Source organism: Aquarana catesbeiana, linkage group LG04 (genome assembly GCF_042186555.1).
Source record: "Aquarana catesbeiana isolate 2022-GZ linkage group LG04, ASM4218655v1, whole genome shotgun sequence".
In the NCBI taxonomy this organism is placed as follows: domain Eukaryota; kingdom Metazoa; phylum Chordata; class Amphibia; order Anura; family Ranidae; genus Aquarana; species Aquarana catesbeiana.
In genome coordinates, this window is record NC_133327.1 from 516,706,836 (window position 1) to 516,730,926 (window position 24,091).

The following is a 24,091-nucleotide window of genomic DNA, read 5'->3' on the forward strand; positions in this document are numbered from 1 at the left end:
AACCTGCTGCTGCATTTTTACCTATTACTATAGTTATGGGGCTTTTACAGTATCAGCCAGGAAGCTTACATCATCATTTTCTCACAGATTAGAAAAGTGCTTCCTGTGTCAGTTAACAGCTGTGACTTGCAGGCAGAGGAAACACAGATGAAATGCTTTCACCTCTTACAGGAAACTGTTAAGATTATGGTAAGCATCATTTTTAGCAAGCCTGTAACTAATATTTGAATTCTGTTTTTTCAATATTTTTTTGTCTTGGCATTTTCAGATTTTATATATGAATTACAATTTAAAGCGGAACTTAAAGCGATTGTAAAACCGAGTAACAGCTCTTTGTGTTTACTCAGACACGGAGCCCCAACCCTGCCCCCTCTCTCCCTTGATTGGCTAGTTAACTTTGATTGACAGCAGTGACAGCCAGTGGTGCCACTGCTGTGTCTCAGCCAATCAGGAGGGAGAATCTCGGATGGCTGAGACACTCGTGGACATCGAGGGACCATAGATAAGTGTTGGGGGGGGGGGGGGGCTGCACACAGAAGGCTTTTTATCTGAATGCATTAGATGGCGTTAGGGCAGAGATGGGGGGCGGGTGTTTGCGGAGGTGGCTGGGGACGGGATATACATCCCAAGAGACAGCCCCAGTCCAGCCCCTTTCCCCGCTGCTACAAAGCAGAAATTTGGCTGTAACACACTGGATCATCTTTGATGTGCTTCCATGAAAATGCACGTTATATAGAATTCAGTCGTAACGCACTTTAATGGTAAAACGCACTTCACAGATGGAAGCTGGCCCTAAAAGGATACAGATACGTTGAGGCCAGGTTCAGATGTGTGCGAACTGGATGCAAGGAAACCTGCATCCAATTCGCATGACATGCGATGCAAGTGTGCCCGGCTAGCAATAGAGCCGGTTCACACTGATCCAGGGCGGCCGCAGTCCACATTCCAAAAGGGTCTTGTGCGTGTTTGGGTCCGGTTTAGGCACAAATTTGGACCTGAATCGCACCTGAACCGGTGAACAGGGACGCACCAGACCTCATGCTGGGAACCGCGGCCGCACATATGTGAACCCGGCCTAAACAAAAAAAAAAAAAAAAATATCAGTCTCCGCTACCATTATTTAACTAACTTTACTCATCATCATGTCAGTAGTTATTCTACTATTTAAAAATGATGCAACCAATTCCATCATCGGTCGCATTGATCAGGATGTACAGGGGTTAACTCCTAAGTGGTCCAACCTGTTGGGAAATGTCTGATTGTGTAAACACAAAGCCTGTCAGGTGTTTCGGCTCAGGGGAAACAAAAAAAAAAAAAAAATAAAAAAAAATTTATCACAGCAAATTTCAGTTTCGTTGAGATCTCTCTTCACCTGTCCCCTTTCTGTGTTGGGCTCCCTATGACAGCCCATATAACCTAGCAACAAAGTTAGCATGCTTCAGGTGAACTTCAGTCATATTTCACAACCTGTTTAACCAACAAGCAACCTAGTAAACCCTGGTCAGGGATAACCAGAGAGATTGTCTGAATTTTTTGCTGTTGTAGAAGTAAAAGCTATACGTAAATAAGGCTAACAAAACTGGGCCTGTACACAACACAATACGTTCGTAAAAGCAATGAAGCCTTTAACCCCCATTCACACCTGAGCAATTTGAAGTGCATTCCCAGAAAAGCTTTAACGCTCAACACCAGATTTCTATGTCACTTTATTGTGCCCATTCAAATCTGAGCAATTTACCATTGTTCAAGGCTCCAAAAAAAGTACAGGAGCTTCTTTGGGGGATGATTGCATGTTTTTGGCCCCAATAGACTATAGATGCTTAGAAAAAGTTTTTAACATTTGCTTTTCATGCAGTTACATGGCGCACAACTGTCTACCTAGTCAACTGGCTTTCCAATGGCTAAAAAGCTAAAATTCTCATGCAAAAGAAAAAAAAAAAAAACACTCAAGCGTGAATCCAGGCTTAAAGTTGTTGTAAAGCTTTGCGTTTTTTCTTTAATAAAATATCAAAGGTTAGGTGGTACCCAGAAGTCTCATAGGAGGTTATTTTTAATGTAGATTATCTTCTTGGACCTGCCTTCTTTTTATTTATTTGTTTAGTTTTTTCATTCCTTCTCAATTTAAGTTTATCTGGATGCAACCATTTAGTTAACTTGATGTCCAGTTCATGCCAACAGTTTGAACCCATTAGGGGTAGGCTGATCCAGGATATCAAGAGATATATAAAATACGCACCAACCTTTATAACTTTTTGTAACTATTCTCACTATTATTGACTAAAGTATATAACAGTTTGTATTATTACTTATTATATTCAATAAAAAAAAAAAAAATTATATATCAAAAGTTATACTTACCTGCTCTGTGTGATTGTTTTGCACAGTGACCCTGAACCCCCCCCCCCCCCCCACTTCTGGGGTTCTCCTCCTGCAATCTTAGTGCCTCTTTTTCTCCATGTGCCACTATAGGAAGCTGCTGTCTATGGTGGCACAGACACACGTGAAGGCTTGCTCCCAAGTCGGGCTGTGTGCATCCATAGCCACACACAGTGCAGCTCGGCCCCACCCCCCCACTCTCAGCTTATAGGATTTGATTGACAGCAGCAACAGCCAATGGTTCCCATTACTGTCTCAGAGCCTGCTGCAGACAGGCAAAGCACTGGATCGATGCAAGGCTCAGGTAGGCATTGGGGGGTGGGGGACAAATTTGTGGAAGGTTTTTTAACCTAGTGCAAGTAGAGCATTAAGGCAGAAAAACTTTTGGCTATAGAACCTCTTTAAAGCCCAATTACGGGAAACATGAACATTTTTATTTTGGAGTAGGGCTGAGTCCGCAGCCTATTCTTCACCATGCCCCAGTGATCGGAGTTCAAGCAATGCATAGGACAGAATGATGCCAAAGTACAGTCCACCTCCAGAACATGGGGGGGAACCCTGTCTGCCTTGGTGGGACAAAGGATCGAGTAGTAAAAGTGTGTTTTGTTTTTGTCAAGAATAAAATTAGCAGTTAACCCTTGCAGTGCAGGTGTAGCTCCACTGCAAGGGAGAATTTTCACATTTCCCAAAGTTGGGCTTTAAAAGAGAAGTGTGGGTTGATGGGAAAAAAAAAAAAAAAAAAAAATTCATTTCATACTCACCTAGGTGGATGTAACATTGGTCCAATGTTGCACCTGTCCCCACCTGCCCCTAAAACCAAGAACCGAGTGATCAAAATCCGCTGATCGCTCAGTTCTCAATCTTCAGTGATAAGAGAGCTGGTGTCACCTGCTCTACCTTCCATCTCTCACAGGAGTGCCGTGCTATGGAGGTGGCGGGAGCAGCTGGTTCAAGCCCTCAGTGGCATGCCGAGAAGACAAATCGGCTACTTTTCAGACCTCTGGGTGGATCCCAACATTAAAGTCAGGATCCCTGCAGAGCCTGGACTGGCTGAGTGACGTCAGCTGACAGCAGATTTTAGCCCGCTGTCAGGTGAATACGGGTCACAGTAGTGTAGAATTAAGTGTACAGTACTCCTGTGACCCATAGGAGAAGTAGAGTCAAAAGTCAAAAGAGCTTTGTCCCTACTTCTCCTTTTGGTTCGGTGCACACCCAAGACAGATCTTTCTCACAGCAGGGGTCCAGTGCATGCTTGTTCACCGTTTCAGGTCTGATTTCAGCGCAAATTCACACCTGAAACAGATCAAAAGATGCACTGCGTTTTTCTGCAAAACACACTGGACCTGCTGCAGAGATATGTGAACCGGCTCCATAGAGAGCCGGTCAAAATCTCCTGCTATTGCGAATTGGATGTGGTGATACCACATCCAATTCGCAATGGTGTGAACCCAGCCTTAAAAAGGAGGCTTATCAAGAAAGTGGAAAAGTCTTTCAATGGAAGAAATTGGTAGGATTCTACTGTTCCTCTTTCACATGCTCCCCAAGCACCCCGACAGGCTGAGAGCAGATCTGTAAAAATACAGATGTCGGAGCGATCGTACGATAATCTGAACGTTAGTACAGAGCTTTCGTGAGCCGATCAAGACAAGCTAATATGATATTATTTGATTGGACATGCACGGAAAAAAAAAAAATTGGACGATGCCAGATGGTACGATTTTCATTTTAATCAGTACAGCTGTCGTTCGAAAATGCAATACAAATGCATTACAACACATGACATCACTTCCGAATTTTTATTCGGTCGTACACAAATTTTCATGACTTTAGTAAACTCATCAGATACGATCTGAGATTAGCATGCAAAAAAAAAAAAAAAAACAAAAAAAAAAAAAACACATACATGGACGATCATTTGTCCGATAATCTCATTGTGTGTACTGGGCATTATTCATACTTGTGTGGAGTTTTCTGTACTAGAAAACACAGGTATCCACAAGGGAAAAAAGAAAAGGATTGTTTTCTATGTACCATGTTCCCACTTTAAAGTAGCCTTTGGATGAGCTTTGGTGTGGTGCAGAAATCTGAGTGATGCACCAGCAATCTTTCTGCCCAACAGCACAATTCAGCCGCAGTTCGGTTTCGTTCTGCATTTCTATGCACCGCAGCCAACCACTGCACATAGAATGCATGAAATGTCACACTGTGACATTTCAGTAAAGGGGGGGGGGGGGGGGGGGAAAGAAAGCAAAACAGTGCTCTATTCTTTATAAGAGCATAGCACCAACAAACAAAACCATTTTACCATGCATGAAGTGTGACCAAGCCGGTCTATAGAATGCTTCAAAGAAAAAACACCTCCAAGCTTGGCATAGCTTCCCAGAAAAGGTTTTTAAATTTCTTACTGAAAGAATGCAGGTCCTGCGTTAGGCTAGGATTACACTTGCACGCCTGCATTTTTCCATTCACTCCCATTAAAAGTTTATGAAACACAAAAAAGCAAAAACAAAAAAAAAAAAAAAAAATTTATAATGAACACCTGAACTTTATTCAGAGGTCCAAAAGAGCTCTATAGAAAATGGTAATCCTCTTGTTGCGTTGACACGCAACTAGAGGATTACCATTATTGTGCATAAAAATGCACATGTGAATGGAGTCTTACACAGAAAACAAATGTACTATCATGTGACAGTCGGTTATTTCTCTGAAACAAAAGTGAACCTATATTGGCCATACACTGAGCAAATTCTGTCAAGGTTCCTGAAGAACCTGACAAATATCAATGGGTAGCCCTGCTCTGTTTGACAAAAGTCAAACAGCGGCTACATCCAATCAGACGCAGCCCCCATCCAGATACTCTTGACAGCTGCCACTGCAAAAGCCGGGGGTGGGTTGAATTGCGCCCATCCATGCTGTCAATTTGTTAGAAAGAAATCTAGGTTTTAAACTTGCGGCAGACCTGGTCACCCCTTTGAAAAGTGATCCAGTGCGGATCACTTTTCATAGGTGTTAAAAAGTTCCATTGGTGTTTGACTGTTTTAACCCGATGAAGCCCACACCACTGTGCCACAACTGCATATAATGCAGGGAAGTTGCAGCATGGCCCATGGACTTGAATGGATTGCAGAATACAGACGGAGGACTAATTCTTACATTGGGGCCATGGCATGTGTACAACCCCATCCAGCTGCTTTTGTATGGGGTGGTAAAAATGTGTCTCAACCACCTACTTTTACACCCCCATCCCCCGCAAGTGCCAATGAGCGCTACAGTGTATTGCCAGCTTAAGTTGTGATTTTAAGGACACCTGTGTGTAAAGTAACTTCAATCTGAATAACAAAAGGAAACCGAAAAGTTAAAGTATATGCTAAAATGTCTTGAGATAACAATGTATCCTACGTGTGTGTATAGTAATATAGAAATAAATAGAACAGGATTTGAAACATAACCTTGGTTAATATCTCCTTTCAAGCCATTGTTTTGAATGTAGGTCAGTCAATGATAAAATTTAAGCAGTCATGCTATGTACCCACACACATCAGACAATAAAAACTTGCAGCAAAGGATCACTTACTTTCAAATCTGGACTGAAGTAGTTACCTAAGAATCCTTCCAGGGTGTACTAAGAACAGGCAAAGCACATCAGGCTCTTCCCAAAGACCATTTCCAAACCATGGCCAGGACCCAGCACTCACCACCTGCAACAGAGCAAGCGTGTGTGATTGTTCCCCTTTTCAGAAATATACGTCTTCCTCTTTTTAATGGCTGTAAAAGAGATCTGTCTGAGAACACAGGTGGGTGGGGGCCAAGTGTCACAAGAGGAAGCAATGTGTGAGATGTGCTTCACTGTCTGAGTGGAGGTGTTACCATTTATATACACCACAACTTACTTCTCACACCAGTCACTTACCTAGTGTGTGCAAATGCATACATTTCCCTTATTTGTTCCTTTATGGTTTGTTAAAGTAGAATTAAGCTAAAAAAAAAAATAAATAAGGATTTTTGTTACAGGAAAGACCCTGTTGCTCTTTCTCTCATAAACCTTTCTCCCTGCTTGTCCGCATGCGCAGCACAGCTTACATTTACAGCACTGCTCTGTGCCATGATGTGACTCCTCTGAGCATGCATGAGAGGGTAGAGTGTGGCCAAAGAGGGGCTGGATGACCAGAAGAAGACTGAAGCTCCAGTGAAAGCTGAGAGTGCTGATACTGAAGCTGTGGATGGGATCGCTTGGCAGGTAAGGCCCCTTTCACACAGGTCCATCTGTCAGTTTTTCAGGCGAACCTGATTGGACCCTCCAGTCTCTTCTATGGAGCGACACTAGGGTTGCCACATTTTCTTCAAGCCAAACCCAAACACTTTTGCGGCCTGGGAAACTTTTGGGTGCCCCAAGGAGAGTAGTAATGCGGTGGGCATAGCTTGCTGCAGCGAACATTGGGTGTAGCCAAATTGCTCTTGCTGACATCATTGCCCTGCCCCCCAGTGATGTCAAACCTGACAGCCGCCCGTAGCTCCCCAACAGCAACAGATTTGTGTGACTGTCTTGGTTACTTGGTCACAGCCCGATCTGAATAATGTGTCCGGGTTTCAGTCCACCTGAAACCCTGAAACATGATTCAAAACTCAGACTGTCCAGCGACACATGTCTGCTCACACCCGCCGACATCCGATCCTATCCGCCAAAAACAAGCAGATGGGGGACCTATTCCCCATCCGTCTGGCAGATCAGATTGGGTAGCATTGGATGGAAATGGACAGGCAGGCTGTTTCCATCCAATTGCTGCGTAGACGAGAGCGGGCTGTGTACGTGTCCGCTCTGCATATCGGAGTGGACACAGACCTGTCATCTGCCTGCTCAGTGGAAATCAGTGGAGAGATCCCCCGCTGAGCAAGCAGACCTCGCTTCATGGAGGCACCCAAGTCTGCCATAATGTGCATGTTACTACATTATGGTATAAAGCACCCAGAGGCTATTTTTTAATGCAAATGTTTATTTTCACTTTAAATATAACCAGGGCCGATCCTGGGCGGGTGCACCGCAGAGGTGGGGGAGCCGAAGTGCCAGAGTGCTCCCCTCCCTACTTGTGTGTGGGTAGAGGCACTAGTGTGGGCACACCCGCCTGCAGCTTGAGCGGGGTGTTTGATGTCCCACACTATATTGTTAGCGCTGACAGCGTCTCTCCCCATCCTAGTGATTTGGTGGGTGGGGGGAAGTAAGAGAATACTAGCGATTTTGGGGTGGGGGGTAAGAGGATACTAGCGATTTAGGGGGGTTAAGAGCATACTAGCGATTTGGGGGGAGGGTAAGAGGATACTAGCGATTTGGGGGGTAAGAGGATACTAGTGATTTGGGGGGTGGAGGGGAGGGTAAGAGGATACTAGCGATTTGGGGGGTGGGGGGTAAGAGGATACTAGCGATTTGGGGGGTGGGGGGTAAGAGGATACTAGCGATTTGGGGGGTGGGGGGAGGGTAAGAGGATACCAGCGATTTGGGGGGTAAGAGGATACTAGCAATTTGAGGGTGGGGTAAGAGGATACTAGTGATTTTGGGAGGGAGGGTAAGAGGATACTAGCGATTTGTTGGGGAAGGTAAGAGGATATTAGCGATTTGGGGGGTGGGGGGAGGGTAAGAGGATACTATATGTGCTAGGGGGCACTTTGGGAGGAGAGAGGACTTGTGCTAGGAGGGAGGTTGGATATAAATTCTAACCCCCCCCCCCAGCACATGTCCTTTCTCCTCCCAAAGTGATTCACTAGCACATACAGTATTCTCTTACCAACCCTCCCCCACCCCCAAATCAAGGAGATGCTAGCTGCTACACAGATGCAGGGGCGTAGCTACAGGCTCTCACTTGTGACCCGGCCCCATGCTCCAGACTGCCCATGAGGCCCCCCTGTACAGCTGAATAGTAGGGGTAGCATATAGCGGAATCGACTCCCACATCCTGCAGCTGCTGAATGACCACTTCTCCTCCTTTCCCTCCCGCAGGCATTCAGGAGCTGCAGGAGGTGGGGATCAATTCCTCTATATGTTATATACCCCTCCTATACATCTTCCCTCTGCCCCTGGGCCCCTCTTTTCCAGCTCAGGGTGCTGCTTGGGAACACACCTTGATATCATGCCAAAGCAACCCTCTGCTCCCAAGTTCCGGGTGAGACATCCCTGAGCTGCCGGGATCCAGGTCACCGAGCGGGTGTGAAGGGAGGGATAAGCCGCCCTAGCGCCCCACCACTGTGGGGGGGGGGGCAGTGGGGTTGCTTGCTGCAGGACTCTGCACTGAGAGCATCTCTTTCATACAGCACTAAGGATGAGCTCCGGCGTGTTCGCACACCCCACGTGCAGAGCCCGCCAGGAAGTCGGCACAGCGCTGCGCTAATCACAGGCAGTGAGACATTGTCCCAATGCGCAGCTGAAGAGATCAGGAAATGTCTCACTGCCTGTGATTAGCGCAGCGCAGTGCTGACTTCCTGGCAGGCTCTGCACGTGGAGTGTGCGAACACGCTGGAGCTCATCCTTATACAGCACAGAGCCTGCACTGACAGTCCCCCCCTAGCACGGACGGGACAGGAGAGATTCGACCTGCTCCTTCTCCTCCCGCCCCTCTCCACCTGTGTGCACTGCAGGAACTGTGAAGCTAAGCAGCTGAGTTTGATCATTCAGCTGCTTAGCTTAACACTTTCCACAGTGCACACAGGTGGAGAGGGGCAGGAGGAGAAGGAGCAGATAGGATCTCTCCTGTCCCGTCCGTACGAGGGGAGGACTGTCAGTGCAGGCTCTGTGCTGTATCAGAGAGATGCTCTCAACTCAGAGTCCTGCTGATGGGCACTGATAGGCGGCATTGATGAGCACTGATAAGTGGCACTGATGAGCACTGAAAAGCGGCACTGATGGGGGGCATTGATGAGCACTGATATGTGGCACTGATAGGCAGCACTGATAGGCGCAATTGGTGAGCATTGATAGGCGGCACTGATGGGCACTGATAGATGGCATTAATGGGCACTGATAGGCGCAATTGGTGAGCACTGGTAGGCTGCATTTGATGGGCACTGATAAGGCTGCATTTGATGGGCACTGATAAGGCTGCATTTGGTGGGCACTGGTAGGCTGTATTTGGTGGGCACTGGTAGGCTGCATTTGGTGGGCACTGGTAGGCTGCAATTGGTGGGCACTGATAGGCTGCATTTGATGGACACTGCACTGGTAGGCTTCATTTGTTGATTGTCGTACAGCCACGACTCGACATGTTTCGTCACATAAAATCCCATGATTAAGTCTATGTGACGAAACATGTTGGGGCGTGGCTGTACGGCAATCAACAACGTGTGACATAAAATGCTGTGACATGAGGCACCGCACCAGGAAGTGGAAGCTCGGGTCTGAGGAGTGGGTGAGAGCATCATTTGACCGCTGCACACCTTGGGTCCGCCGCGACCGCAATACATCACTTTAATATTGCATGGAAGTTTCATTTGCTGTGATCAATTTCTGCTTGATTTTCATTTGAGTCATGTGAGTGCAATAGTTTTGGAGCACTATTAAATTTGGTTATACGTTATTACACTAGTGGAGCACTTTTTTATTTACATGTGGAGTAATACTGGAAATTCACGGCTGGAGATCGGAATCATCATAAACCCCTTTGGTGTGGTTTAAAAGTGATTTAGCCAAACACGAGAGTGGGAGGCATATGTAGCTGGTGAGTGTGTCTCCTACGGGGAGTGGAATCACTCGCACAGAGGTGTAATGGAAGCATTATAAGAAAACTTACTGGATATACATCATTGGATTGTTTATCTTATAAGGACTTTTTTGCACTTGGTTGTTTTTTTTTCTGTAATTAACTTATACAACATACAATAAAAAGAATAAAAAAAAAAAAGAGATTAGCTAGAGTAATTAAGTTCAAAGGACACTGAAACTCCTTGCTAGTTCAAAGGACACTGGAACTAATTTCTACTTGTGAGCTGGTAATGTTCTGTGCTTTCTTCCACTGCAAACAGTTACCGGTTAGCATTGTTCCCTACTATCTCTGTAGACTACAAAACACTCCGCCTCCATGAGTTATAGAGAGGGGTAGGCGTTATATAGTCCTAACACACTTTCTCCTAAGGTGACCACCCTGATCCTCCTAAATACAGTACAGTGATCACCCTAGGACAGGAAGTGTGTTACCGGTAGGATTACCAGCAGGACTATGACAAGGGGTGGGCAGGGGGAACGGCTGCCCTGGGCACAGCGGTTTACTGGATGGATGGGGCGCCAGTGAGCTCATTCAGATACAAGGAATTTTGACAAGCAGATGACTGCTTGGGGTAGCATACCCTAAGCTTACACATAATGAAGGGGGCACAGTTTGGCTTCTTTGCCCTGGGCGCTGGATGACCTTTTCCCAGCACTAAATACCAGGTTAAAATAAAGGAAAAAAGTGAAAAAAGCAAAGCAATGCAGCCACCACATCTAAGGACAGGTAAAGTAATACATTCAATTTTTGTTCTTGGGTTTAGATACCCTTTAATTTCCCATAGCTTCTTTCAGAGTTTAAGATATTCTGTGAACCCACATACACGCCCAAACTCATTCTCCTTTATTTATCTGAACAAGTAACTGCAGGCGCAGTTGACTAGGCCTGTATTATAACCAGCTGAAACATATGGGTGTGGCTGCTTGCTCATCAGGTGAATAAAAGGAGCTTTATAGTTAAAATATTCAGGGTTAAAGCTGAACTCTAAGCAGATATTTAAAAAAAAAAAATATGAACCTGTTGAATCCCTTGCACACAGACTGGGAAAGTGAAGAGGAGCATTTGTGACCAAACCAATCCTCATAAGGAAATGCATAGACGATCAGAGAGATGACCCCATCAGCCTGTTGTTGCTCCTTCACTGTTCAACCACAGGCTGGAGGCTGGAAGCCTTTCCAGCTGTTTTGAATAAAGCCCAGCTCTGGGCACAACAATCTTCCTGCACCACAAAGATTAATTGCTCATTAAGTCTAGAACAGGCTGTATTACTTACCTTCTTGCTCCAACAGACTCCTTCAATCTGTGCAACCAGTCCACTGCAGCCTGCTCTGTAAGCTGCCTCAGCCACAGTCACACTCCTGCCTCCACCATGTACAATAAAGGATTAATAGGATTTAATTTTATGTGATGATGACCCTGGGGGCCCACCACAGACCGGAAACTTTGGAGAGGGGAAAACAGCACCAGAGCCTGCTGGAGAGGAATTAGGTAATGCAGCCTCTGTTGTGAACCCCCTAGGCTCAAAAAGCATTTAATCCTAGCAGTGCAGAGGGACCCCACTTCAAGGGGATTTTTTTGTGTGCTGCCTTCAGGTGGGTTGCAGACATGCAGTATTTTTCTACAATAGTCCATAGCTCCCAACTGTCCCTGATTTCGAGGGACTGTCCCTAATTTGGAGCAATGTCCCTCTGTCCCTCTTTCCTCCTCATTTGTCCCTCATTTTGGTCTGATCTATTTAGTTATAAAATGCACTTTTTATCTTTCAAAAAGTTTTTCCCAGTGCTAAACTTTTTATCAAAATTCTAAATGGCTGCATTTGTAAATTTTAAAAGCCAGTATAAAGGAATAGTAGTGGTAAAAAAAAGCCCTTGTGGATTTAGTTAACTCTTTTTTGGTTAATTCTCCTTTAACCGCTTGCCGACCGCCGCATGTACATATACGTCAGCAGAATGGCATGGCTGTGCAAATGGGTGTACCTGTACGTCCCTTTGAATTTGCCGCTGTGTGGTCGCGTGCGCGCCGCCGGCGCGTGCGCGACCCTACCGCAAGCTCCGTGAGTGTGAACGCGGGTCCCGCGGACTCAATGTCCGCGGGGATACCTGCGATCGTCTCACGGAGCTGAAGAACGGGGAAATGCTAATGTAAACAAGCATTTCCCCGTTCTACCTAGTGACACTGACACTGATTACAGCTCCCTGTAATCGGGAGCGGTGATCAGTGTCGTGTCACATGTAGCCCATCCCCCCCACAGTTAGAGCTGGTTCACACTAGAAGCGGCACGATTTGCAGGTCGCCTCACCGAGGCGACCTGCACACGACTGCCACGTCGACTTGCAAGACGACTTTTGTATAGAAGTCTATGCAAGTCGCCCCCAAAGTAGTACAGGAACCTTTCTTCTAAGTCGGAGCGACTTGCGTCGCTCCGATTAGAACGGTTCCATTGTACAGAACGGGAGGCGACTTGTCAGGCGGCTAGGTCACCTGACAAGTCGCCCCCGTGTGAACCGGCTCTTAGAAAACATACCTAGGACACATTTAACCCCTGCAGCGCCCCCTCCTGGTTAACCCCTCACTGCCAGTCACATTTACACAGTAATCAGTGCATTTTTAATCGCACTGATCGCTGTATAAATGTGAATGGTCCCAAAATAGCGCCGAAAGTGTCTGATCTGTCCGCCATAATGTTGCAGTCATAATAAAAATCGCTGATCGCCGCCATTACTAGTAAAAAAAAAATTATTAAAAAATGCCATAAAACTATCCCCTATTTTGTAGACGCTATAAGATTTGCACAAACCAAATAATATACGCTTATTGCGATTTTTTTTTTTTTTTTACCAAAAAGATGTAGAAGAATACGTACCTGCCTAAACTGAGGGGAAAAAATGTTTTTTATATATTTTTTGGGGGATATTTATTATAGTAAAAAATATTGATTTTTTTTCAAAATTGACGCTCTCTTTTTGTTTATAGCGCAAAAAATAAAAAACGCAGAGGTTATCAAATACCACCAAAAGAAAGCTCTACTTGTGGGGAAAAAAGGACGTCAATTTTGTTTGGGAGCCATGTCGCACGACCGCGCAGTTGTCAGTTAAAGCGACGCAGTGACGATTAGCAAAAAGTGCTCTGGTCTTTGGCCAGCCAAATGGTCCGGGGCTTAAGTGGTTAAGAGGGTGTGGCAGGGTAGTGTCCTATGCCTACATACATTTGGTAGTAGGTGTCTCTCATTCCCATCTCAAAATGTTGGGAGGTATGCAATACATCGGAGCTCACCTGAAGTTCCCATCTGTTTTTGCACTACAGCAGAGCTGCAGCGCATAGAAAAAAAAATGAAATGTCACTTTCACATTTTATTAATAAAGTTACAAAAAGAAAGATACAGATATGTAGTGGCTTGTTTTGCAACATTACAAGGCACTGCAAAACACAACAGACACTAGCCTGCAACAACTGATCGTTTTAAAGTGGGAGTAAACTTCTATCTTTGGGGGTTATTTACTAAAGGCAAATACACTTTGCACTACAAGTGCACTTGGAAGTGCAGTTGCTGTAGATCCGAGGGGGGACATACAAGGAAAATAAAAAACAGCATTTTAGCTTCGATTGGATGATAAAATCAGCAGAGCTTCCCCTCATTTCAGATCTACCACTCAGATTTACAGCGGCTGCACTTTCAAGTGCACTTGTAGTGAAAACTGGATTTGCCTTTCGTAAATAACCCCCTCTGACTTGTCCGTATAGGTAAGCCTATAATAAGGCTTACCTATAGGTACTGTAAATATCTCCTAAATGTGCGCCGTTTAGCAGATATTTACTGTATATGTAGCCGATGATGTCACCGGAGCATGCGCTCTGAAGGAATGGCCACCTGGGCCTGTGCCATAAACGGTGGCTCCCCTGCACCTACGTGGGAGTGACGTCATCGCGGCTCTGGCCAGTCACACAGCAGGAGTCTGCGGACTCTTCAGTGGTGACAGCGCATCGCTTGATGGCTTCGTTTTCAGGTAAGTTTCACATAATGTGCTAGCATGCAATGCATTATGACACATTATGACATTACCTTTCAGGCCAGAAAAATAAATAAATCACGAAGTGGTTTAGTACCGCTTTAAAGTTCGACGAGTGTGAATAGGGTCTCATTGATGTAGAGAATAGTCAGATCACCAGGCTGGCTATGCTGTGTGGCAGGGTGTCATAAATTTCATTCATGGATGAACAGAGATATACATTTTTGACAGGTAAAACCATTCTTGCATACATATTTTATGTCTTATGTATAAACCCCTGCACTTAGTGAAAAATATGTGTCTAAACTAATTGAAAAAAAAAATTACTAGAATAAATAAAATAAAATAGATAGGAAAGATGCAATACATATTTCATGTGTATTTCATTGTTTGTCTGGAGTTCAGCTTTAAGGGATTCTAAAACCCCAAATTTCCCCTGTTTTTTTACAAAAGGTAAATATACTCGTATTTTACTATACACTGCAAAGAGATGCATTACTGTAAGGGAATTGCATAGATTTTACATGAACCTTGCTAGCTAAAACCATATACGATTGACTAATTTACGGTCTGTTCTGCCTTCCTCCCACCAGTTTCTGTTCTGACACTTCACAGTTGTATGGGGAACTACAGACAGTGGAAACTCCCATGATGAGCATAACGGTGTGCAATGCTGAATCACTGGACAGTAAAGCAACATTGTTCTAATAATGATTAATAGTTCAAAGAATAACTACTACTGAAGAATGTTATATACATACAGTATGTAACCCTAATCACTAAAATCACATTTCATCCTTATCATGTTAACATATCTCCCAACTTTTTGAGATGGGAACGGGGGACATCTATAAGCAAAAGTATGTAGGCATAGGACACACCCCTGCCACGTCCCTTAAAGAAAAATTGTACCAAAAAAAGGATTAGTTAAACCCACAAGTGTTTTTTTCCCCGCTTCTATTACTTTATATTGGCTAATGGAATTTACAAATGCAGCAATTTAGAAATTGAATAAAAGGTTTAGCACTGGGAAACACTTTTTGAAAAATAAAAAATGCATTTTATATACAACTATATAGATCAGACCAAAATGAGGGACAAATGAGGAGGGACTTTGTTCCAAATCAGGGATAGTTCCTCGAAATCAGGGACAGTTGGGAGCTATGTGTTAATGTAATTTTAATAGTGATATTCAATCCTTTTAAACCTGCAGCTTTACTTAAAATATTCCCTTGTGATCCTGCCATGAAAGTCCATGGTGTGGCACTTCCTGTAATAGGGTGACAACACTACGTCTCCCAGTTTTGCTCCTGCGTTGTTACCCTGTTTCCCAGGCCTCCACTGGAGACTACAAGTGGCTGTTTTAACAAATCTTACACAGGTTTGCTCCAGTGTTGTCACCATTAGGAAACCTGCTTGAAGCTGCAGCACATGCATGTAGCCAGGAAGTGACTGCAGGAAATGAGCAGCATTGAGATGCAACAAAGAATGAAAACAATGTGCAAATACATATTTTCATTAACCACTTGACCTCCCCTTCATCTTCCAGGACAGCTACTTGGAGAGACGATTGGCTCCACCTTCTATAGGAAACACAAATCAGACATAATTTAAAAAGCCCTCCCCTTCCTCCGACCCGCAGTTGTTTTGTGTTTTCAGACCCTCCAGGAGTACACACACCATTCCGTTTGTTATTTTCTTTTTGGTCTAGTAGTTGTGGTTATTGTCCCCCTTTAGGTGGCTTAATTGTGACTTTGTTTGCAAAACTTTATCTACCTAAAGGGCACCCCTTTGTTTTATGGGCACTTGCCTTGCTGTGGTTTTAAGGCAGCTTCCACTGCCCACTGTCCGCTCTGCCTTCCTGCCTGTGGTTAGCCCGGGATGCACTCGGAGGCTGCAGCAGGTATCCTGCTCCTTTTTTCCCACCTTGGATGTACCAAGAAGGCATCCCATGACACACTTTCGGTGGCATGTTAACATGAAGCTGAAACCGGAAGTGAGGCGGCATGCTTCCGAATGCCGTGTTACTTGTTCCCAGCAGGCTAAAGCGGCAATGAGACTGGGTTTTCACTGTTCACATTAGTGGCAGCTAAACTGTTGGTGGCTGTGGTCTCCTCTCAGTGTGGCACCGTTCACTTGACAAAGACTGATTTATTTCAGCCCTGCAGACGTGGGTTTCCTAATACCTATGGATTGTGAGGATACCCCTGCAGATGGAGCACCTGCTTAGACTGATCCAGCAGCTGCATCCACTTCCAACACTACCCCCTAAGAAATGTGAGCATAAGGGCGGTGTAGGTGGAAAGGATCCTTTGTGTTCTTCTTTCAGGTTGACAAACCATTTAAGTAAAAGTGTGGAAATTGTAGGGCTAGGCTGCCTGAATGTTAGAAACCGTTAGCTCACAGGCTGTCTCTGACCTGGGGCCAATGCTTTGCCTCGGAAAGCCTGGGATGCCTCAGCTTTCTCTCTGGGTCCAGCTCTGGCTTCCACATGGGTGGCTAGGAACCTGGATGTTTGGGTTCAGAGGCTGGATGATTTGCTTTCCTCTGACACTCCAGTACAGGAGGTTAAAGATTCCCTCCCCTTGGTCGCTAAATCTGTGGCATTTCTGGCTAATGCCACAGCTGAAATAGTTAAATTAGTGTTGGCACTAATTAGATCCGCTAGGCGAGCTATCTGGCTGAAATCCTGGGAGGGGGACTTTACTTGTAAGAACAACTTGTGCGGTATTCCCTTTGAGGGCAAACTTCTATTTGGTTGTACCCTAAAGGAAGTCCTAGCTCGATTTTCGGAAAGAAGTAAGCACTTCCCTTCTAACAGAGGTAGACCTTGTGGTAAAAGACCTTTTCTTGGTTTCTAGAACAAATCTGAGTTTAAATCAGGTGTTCGTCAGACCATAAAAAAGTGGTCTATCAATAAAGACAAGCAAAAGGGGGGGGGGGGCACGCTTTACTTCTTCAGCCCCTGCCAAAAGTTTGCAGTGACTCCAGGTTAGGGGTGGGAGGAAGGTTGACCCTTTTTGCCAAACAGTGGAAGATCCATTTATCCTCGAGATGATAAGACAGGGCTACAGATTAGAGTTCAGAATTCCCCCCACCTCAAAGATTTGTTCTCGTCCGACTATCCAGGGACCAGGAAATAAAACAGGCCATGTTAAACCTGATTTCTCTCTGGATGTCAGAGAGAGTGATTTCTCCTGTCCCGGAGGATCAAAAACTTCAGGGTTTCTACTCTCACTTTTTTCCTTGTAAGAGAATGATCCAGAAAGTTTCAGCTGATCATCAATTTAAGTGCCCTGAACAAAGTTCTGATTTACAGATGGTTCTGTATGGAAAGCATCTATTCTATCAGAAATCTGTTAATACCAGATATTTTCACGTTAACTCTATACCTTCAGGACGCTTATCTTCACATGCCAGTTTCCCAGTCAATGGAAATTCCTGAGATTTACAGAGAACGGACCATGCCATGGGCAGTTCAGGGCTCTGCCGTTTGAACTCTCTGTAGCCCCAAGAGTTTTTTCTAAAATTAGGGCCAAAGTCATAGCCTATTTTCGTTTAGAGAAAATTTAAATAGTTCCTTATATAGACGATTTGTTAATTTTTGCACGGGGAAAGAAAGACTTTCAAGAGATCTAGAATTGATTTTGAAGACCCTTCAGAGGTTAGGCTGGAATGAAAAATCGATCTAGAAAAATCTTGTCTTTTGCCTTCTCCGAGTCTGTCCTTGGGTTACCGGATAGACACAGTAAGTCAAAAGATATCTCTTCAGGTGGAAAAGATATCAAAGATTATCCTTTACGTGTAGAATTTCAGGTTGCCACAAGCCTCCTCTCGCCAGGTGATGCAGCTGTTAGGTTTAATGACAGCAGTGGGAACATCCAGAGTATTTGCAGAGATGAAGGCCTTGGGCACAGTGTTCCCCAATAAAAGTAACCACGACTCCAGTCTTTGGGGTTGGGGAGCTCACTCAGGGGACTGGCAGGCTCAGGGATCCTGACTGCCAGAGGAGGCGGCCCAGTCGTCCAAATTCATAGAGCTCCTTGCTGTGGGGAAGGCGTTAGTAGCTCTGGAGCCGAGGATTCGAGCAGGCGAGCTGTTGGTCTTTTCCGATAATGCCACAGTCATACCATAACTCAACAAGCAGGGGGGCACCTGCTTGAACAGTCTGTTATCATTAACCCAGCAGATCCTGAGTTGGACAGAAAACTATATTGTCTCAATCAGGGATGTCCACATTAGCGGCACAGAAAATATTCTAGCAGACTTTCTGAGTCGGGTGAGAGTCAGCAGCAGCATTTGGGAGCCAAACAGGGAAGTGTTCTAAGAGATCTCACTAAGATGGGGAATACCCTTAGTGGACCTCTTTGCATCTATTCAAAACAGGAAGCTTCCAGCCTTCTTCTCACTGGAAAGAGAGAGGTGGATTTAGGGACGGATGCGCTGCCTTTCCCATGGAAGTTCAGTCTTTTATATGCCTTCCCGTCATTTGCACTGTTGCCTCCTAGTAATCTGAAAGATTATCTAGGAACAAGCAGAGGTAATCCTGATAGCTCCTTGGTGGCCCAGAAGGAGTTGGTTCTTAACCCTGAGGACCCTTTCAGTAGCTCCCCCCTGGCCCCTGCCGGATCGAAGGGAACTCCACCGACATGGGCCAGTGTTCCATCCAAACCCTCGGATTTAACATTTGATTGTTTGGAGGCTGAGCGGTGCATCCTACAGTTTATAGGGTGTTCGGGAAGCGTTATTAGTACTATTCTAGACAGCTGTAAATTGGTTATAGGAAAATTTACGGTAAGGTTCGGAAAACTTTTGTTTCCTGGCAGAAAAAAAGCTGGGTTTGACTTTTTTTTTTCTTTTCCCTGTATTTTGGATTTTTTACAGGAGGGAGTAGAAAAGGGCCTTTCTGTTAGTACCCTTAAAGTTCAGGTTGCTGCCTTGTCACTTTTTCTTCGATGTCAGGCTAGCTGAGGAACCATTGGTAAAAAGATTTCTTTTATCAAGAACCAGACGTATCCCCAGGTTAATTAGGCAGATTCCCCTTTGGGACCTGTCTTTAGTGTTGAATGCTCTTACCAGTGCTCCTTTTGAACCTTTTTAGTGAGGTGTCTTTAAAGTTGGTAACTATGAAGATTGCTTTTCTTTTAGCCATCACCTCAAGTAGAAGGATTTCTGAGAATCCTTCTCTTGTAAGGACCCTTTTTTTGAGAATTTTGGATGATAGGGTGGTTATTAAATCAGATCCTTTGTACTTAACTTAAGTTTCTTCCAGTTTTCACAGATCACAGGAAGTGGTTTGTCCTAGTTATTGTACCTCCCCCAGGTATTCAGAGGAGGAAAGATTTTGTTTTCTGGATGTTAGAAGATGTCTACTTCACTATTTAGAGATTACTAGTGAGTTTTTAAGATCCTCTCAGCTTCTAGTTTCTTTTAGTGGTCCCAGGAAGGGGTTTTAGGGCCTCCAAGAGCTCCATCCCCAGGTGGATTAGGGAAACTATTTGCAAATCTTACAGTTCCTCAGGTCAAGCCCCTCATAACAGAATTAGGGATCATTCTACAATATCCTTGGCCACATTGTGGCCAAGGGCATCATGGACAGAAAGAGCAGGAGCATTGTGGGAAGAAATATCCAAAGCTGCTGTTTAGTCTTCCTCTCATGCGTTCATCAGGCATTATAGAGTTCAGATGCTCTCCAGCCAGGACCTCTCCTTTGGAAGGAAAGTGTTGCATGCTGTTATCCCTCCCTAAGGTATATTATCTTGCTTATACTCTCCAAATAGCTCAACTGGAAGATGAAGGGGGAAAACCCCTGTTAGACTTACCGGTAATGGTATTTCCATGAATCTTCCAGGACAGCGTCTGGATTCCCATCCTAGTCTTTTGACACTGATTCTTTTATTTAGCTTGGTGGTAGTGATTTACGGAGATTCTCTGTTATTCTATATCATTTACTACCTTTGTGCACGTTGGTGGAGGTTTACTTGATCTTCAAAACAACTGAGGGTCAGAGGAAGGGGAGGGCTTTTTAAAAAATGTCTGATTTGTGTTTCCTGTAGAGGGCAGAGCCATCATCTCTCCAAGAAGCTGACCTGAAAGATTCATTGAAATACCATTACTGGTTAGTCTAATGTTTTTTTTTTGCTATACAGCATTGCGCTACTTAATGACAATTGCACGGTTATGCAACACTGTACATAAATGAAATTTTTCTTTTTTTCCCCCACAAATAAAGCTTTATTTTGGTGTTATTTGATCACCTCTGGGTTTTTTATTTTTTGCGCTATAAAAAAAAAAGACTTTTGAAGAAAATTTTTCTTTTTTACTTTTTGCTATAAAACATGTCCAAAAAAAAAAATTTAAATCAAATTTCTTCATAAATTTAGGCCAATATGTATTCTGCCACATATTTTTGGTAAAAAAAAGAAAAATTCCAATAAGCTTATGTTGATTGGTTTGTCATAGCATCTACAAACTATGGTGTGTGTGTATATGTATATGTGTGCCCCCGTAGGAGCCGCTGAGTGTAATGGACTACCTCTCACCCTGCCCAGCCCGGCATTCAATTCTCAGTCACTCTAAGGCTGCATTCACACCTGAGCGTAGCGTTTTCGATCGTTTCTTCCGGCGTTTTGTTGCGCGTATTTGCGCATTTGTATACAGCGTTTTCCGGCGTTTTTTGAGCTTTGCCGCTTTTTTTTTTAGCCAATAGGAAACATGATCATCTCTTTTATCATTTGTTGCTATGTTTTTAGATTTTTTTCATCTGCTTCCTGGGTGAATTTTCTTCTTCCGGTTCATCATTGTGCTTCCTGCTCCATGTGTTTGTATTGTCCTCTGCAAAGATGAGTGATGATGAGATGGTGTGTTTTGTGGCAGCAGCCACTGTTACGTCTTATTTTCTGCATGAAAGAGAGAGGAGAAATAAAGAGGGCATGCAGATACTGGATTCACCCCGTAATTGCTGATAGAGAAGAGAGAGGCCAATTTTGGGTCATGTACAGTGACCTATGTGATCATGAAGATACATTTTTGGACTACACTAGGATGTCCATAAAAAGGTTAATAAAACTTATTTGGATTCATGATGTTTGACATTGTTCCTTTCTTATCATGTCCACTAATAAACCCCACTTTTTTTTTTTTTTTTATCACAGCTTTAATGAGTTAATGGGTTTACTCAGTAGTCGGTTGCAACGAATGGATACATATTTCCGTAACAGTATACCCCCTGTAGAACGACTAATCATCACACTGAGGTAATTTTTTCTTATTTTTTGTAATTTTTTAAAGACTGATACATGAAGAACCCAATATTTAAATTTTTGTATATGCATAAAATAAACACCAAACACACATTTTTTAAAGCAAAAAAAACTTTACTTTTTTTAAAATATAAAATATTATTCAAATATAAATTTTTCTGTTCGTTTATTTTTTATTCCCATATACAGCTCAACAATATAAAAAAAGAGATAGAGCTAACGTAGCTTATAAAACAACAAAAAAAAAAATTAGAGCTGATGAAAAGTTTGGGAGGAGTTGCCTGCCTCATTTGCTGACATCACCACATTCATGGCATGGCCATAATGTGACCAGGTGGAGGTAGAGGGATTTTCATTATACTGCCAATTAGAAGGTGGTGGTGTTGGCAGAGGAAGGTAATTAGAAGGTGGTGGTGTTGGCAGAGGAAGGTAATTAGAAGGTGGTGCTGTTGGCAGAGGAAGATAATTAGAAGGTGGTGCTGTTGGCAGAGGAAGGTGGGTGGAAGTATGTGGTGATGACAACCGAGGTGGTGCTGGCAGATGGGGTGGGGGGATATTTGCATATGGACCATAAGGTGGTGGAGGTTTTGAAGACCTATATGTGGTGGTTGGTGGAATGAAAGTCGCGATGTAACAGATGGTACTTGCCAACATGTCTGCTTGGAGTTCTGATGATACCTTCTCCATCAGACCTTCCAGACACCTTGCAGAAACCTGCACATGCGACCTGTTGCTGTTCATTCTTTCAGACATACTGGCCATAATGTCCAACATTCGATTAAAATCAGGTTCAGGAGCCCTCCTTCTTGTTGCTCTAGCAGGTACACGAGCACATATGGGTGGTGTGGACTCCTTGTCTCCCACAGGTGTTGCAGATGTTGAACGTGCTGGAGTCGACATTTGGCTCTCCGGCTCTTGGCCTGCTTGATCACCTGATGCTTGGCTTGCTTGCTCACTGGCAGACGCTTGGCCTGGCTTGCTGACTGTTAGCATCTGTGTCCAAATCATTATTTGGAGTACTATCCTCCCAGCAGTTTTCAGTACTGAAAATAGAAATTAATTATTACAACTTTCTCTTTACATTTTGTTTAATGACATTCATACAGATAATAGCTTACCGCCCCAAAGCCAGCAATGGCCGAAGGAACTTTATCTCTTTAGCATGCATGTTATTCTCTAGGAGCACACGCCGCAGATCCACTCCTAAATTCCCTGAGTAGTCTTAGATGTCGAGTGTAGGCATCACGTATACTCTTCCACTTCTGTTTGAGTATTTTAACTGTAAAAAAACAAATTAAAATATATATATTTATTACTTTGTAGGTACCTAGCAACCAGACAATCATTAGCAAGTCTACACTATGCCTTTCGGGTTGGAAAATCAACAGCAAGTTACATAGTCCGTGACACCTGCTCTGCTATTTGGGATGTGTTGAAGGATATTGTGTTTAACAAACCTACAGCAGAAGAATGGTCACAGATCTCTGACGTTTTCTGGCAACGCTGCAACTTCCCCAATTGCGTTGGACTGATTGATGGGAAACATATTCGGATCGTAAAGCCCATGGGTAGTGGAAGCCAGTATTTTAACTACAAGAAATATTTTTCTTTTGTTTTAATGGCAGTGGCTGATGCTAATTATTGCTTCCGTTATATAGATATTGGGTCATATGGCAGCAGCGCTGACTCTACTATTTTTGGGAATTCTTCATTTGGACACATGCTGCGTACCAATAGTCTGGACCTTCCGGAAAACAGTCCACTCCCGGGCACAAATGGCCCTCCCCTACCCAGTGTTTTTGTGGGGGATGAGGCCTTTGCTCTGAGTGAGCATCTTCTACGGCCTTATTCGGGGGAACACAATCTAACTGTGCAGAAGAGTGTTTTCAATTATCGGCTAACAAGAGCACATCGAGTTGTCGAATGTGCATTTGGCATTTTAGCAAACAAATGGTGGGTCCTGCACACTCCCATTGTTCTAAACATGCAAAATGCGGTCTGTGCTGTTAAAGCTGCATGTGCCTTGCATAACTTTGTAAGGCAAAGGGATGGATTTGAGTTTGAGGACCCATTACATCAGAACATGGAAAGAGCTCATTGGACTGGTGTTCGTGGAAGCAGACAAGGTACACATGTCAGGGATCAATTTGCTTCCTACTTTATGTCTCCAGCAGGACAGGTCCCATGGCAGCTTGAAGCAATTGAATAATTTTAAATCTTTAGTTGTTTGTTAATAGAACCATATACTATACTGTACTGAATAATTAATAAAAATGCTTGATGTATTGATAAGAAGTCTCATGTTTTTTTTTAAATATATATTTATTTTTGTGTGCAGTATCCATACAATATTCACTAGGTGTCAGAGGGTGCCTTCATGTATTTGTGACATGCTAACAATACTATACTCATACTCCTATGCATTAGGTGCTTATACTTATATAAAAAGGAGGCAATAGATGTGCCATTCTAGTTCATCCTGGCCACATTCTGCAATTTGTGTGTACACATATGTGGCCATAGTGAACTGTAATTGCACATCTATTGTCTGTTTTCTCATATGTATGATCTTGTAAGCAATGCATAGGAATATAAGCATAAGCTAGTACTGTTTTTCTGGTGCTAAGATTCTTATTTATAATGTACTAAATAACAATCATCATATTATCTTTCTATGGTCGGTTATGTTTGCAGGGGTTTA

The 24,091-nt window shown here is 43.8% G+C and overlaps 2 protein-coding genes across 2 annotated transcripts in view; one reads left to right on the plus strand and one right to left on the minus strand.

Moving 5' to 3' along the window:
• Window positions 1–6,209, minus strand: part of STX11 (syntaxin 11) — a 70,174-nt gene extending 63,965 nt beyond the window's left edge. Inside the window, exon 1 of the mRNA XM_073627755.1 lies at window positions 5,951–6,209. The gene's annotated coding sequence lies outside the window, so the exon portion shown is untranslated. The remainder of the gene's footprint in view (window positions 1–5,950) is intronic.
• Window positions 84–23,662, plus strand: LOC141140497 (uncharacterized). The gene is made up of 3 exons (XM_073627753.1): window positions 84–189; window positions 21,283–21,384; window positions 22,714–23,662. The coding sequence occupies exons 2-3, from the start codon at window positions 21,296–21,298 to the stop codon at window positions 23,597–23,599; spliced, it is 975 nt and encodes a 324-aa protein (XP_073483854.1). The 5' UTR covers window positions 84–189; window positions 21,283–21,295; the 3' UTR covers window positions 23,600–23,662.
• Window positions 23,663–24,091: the final 429 nt, after the last annotated feature.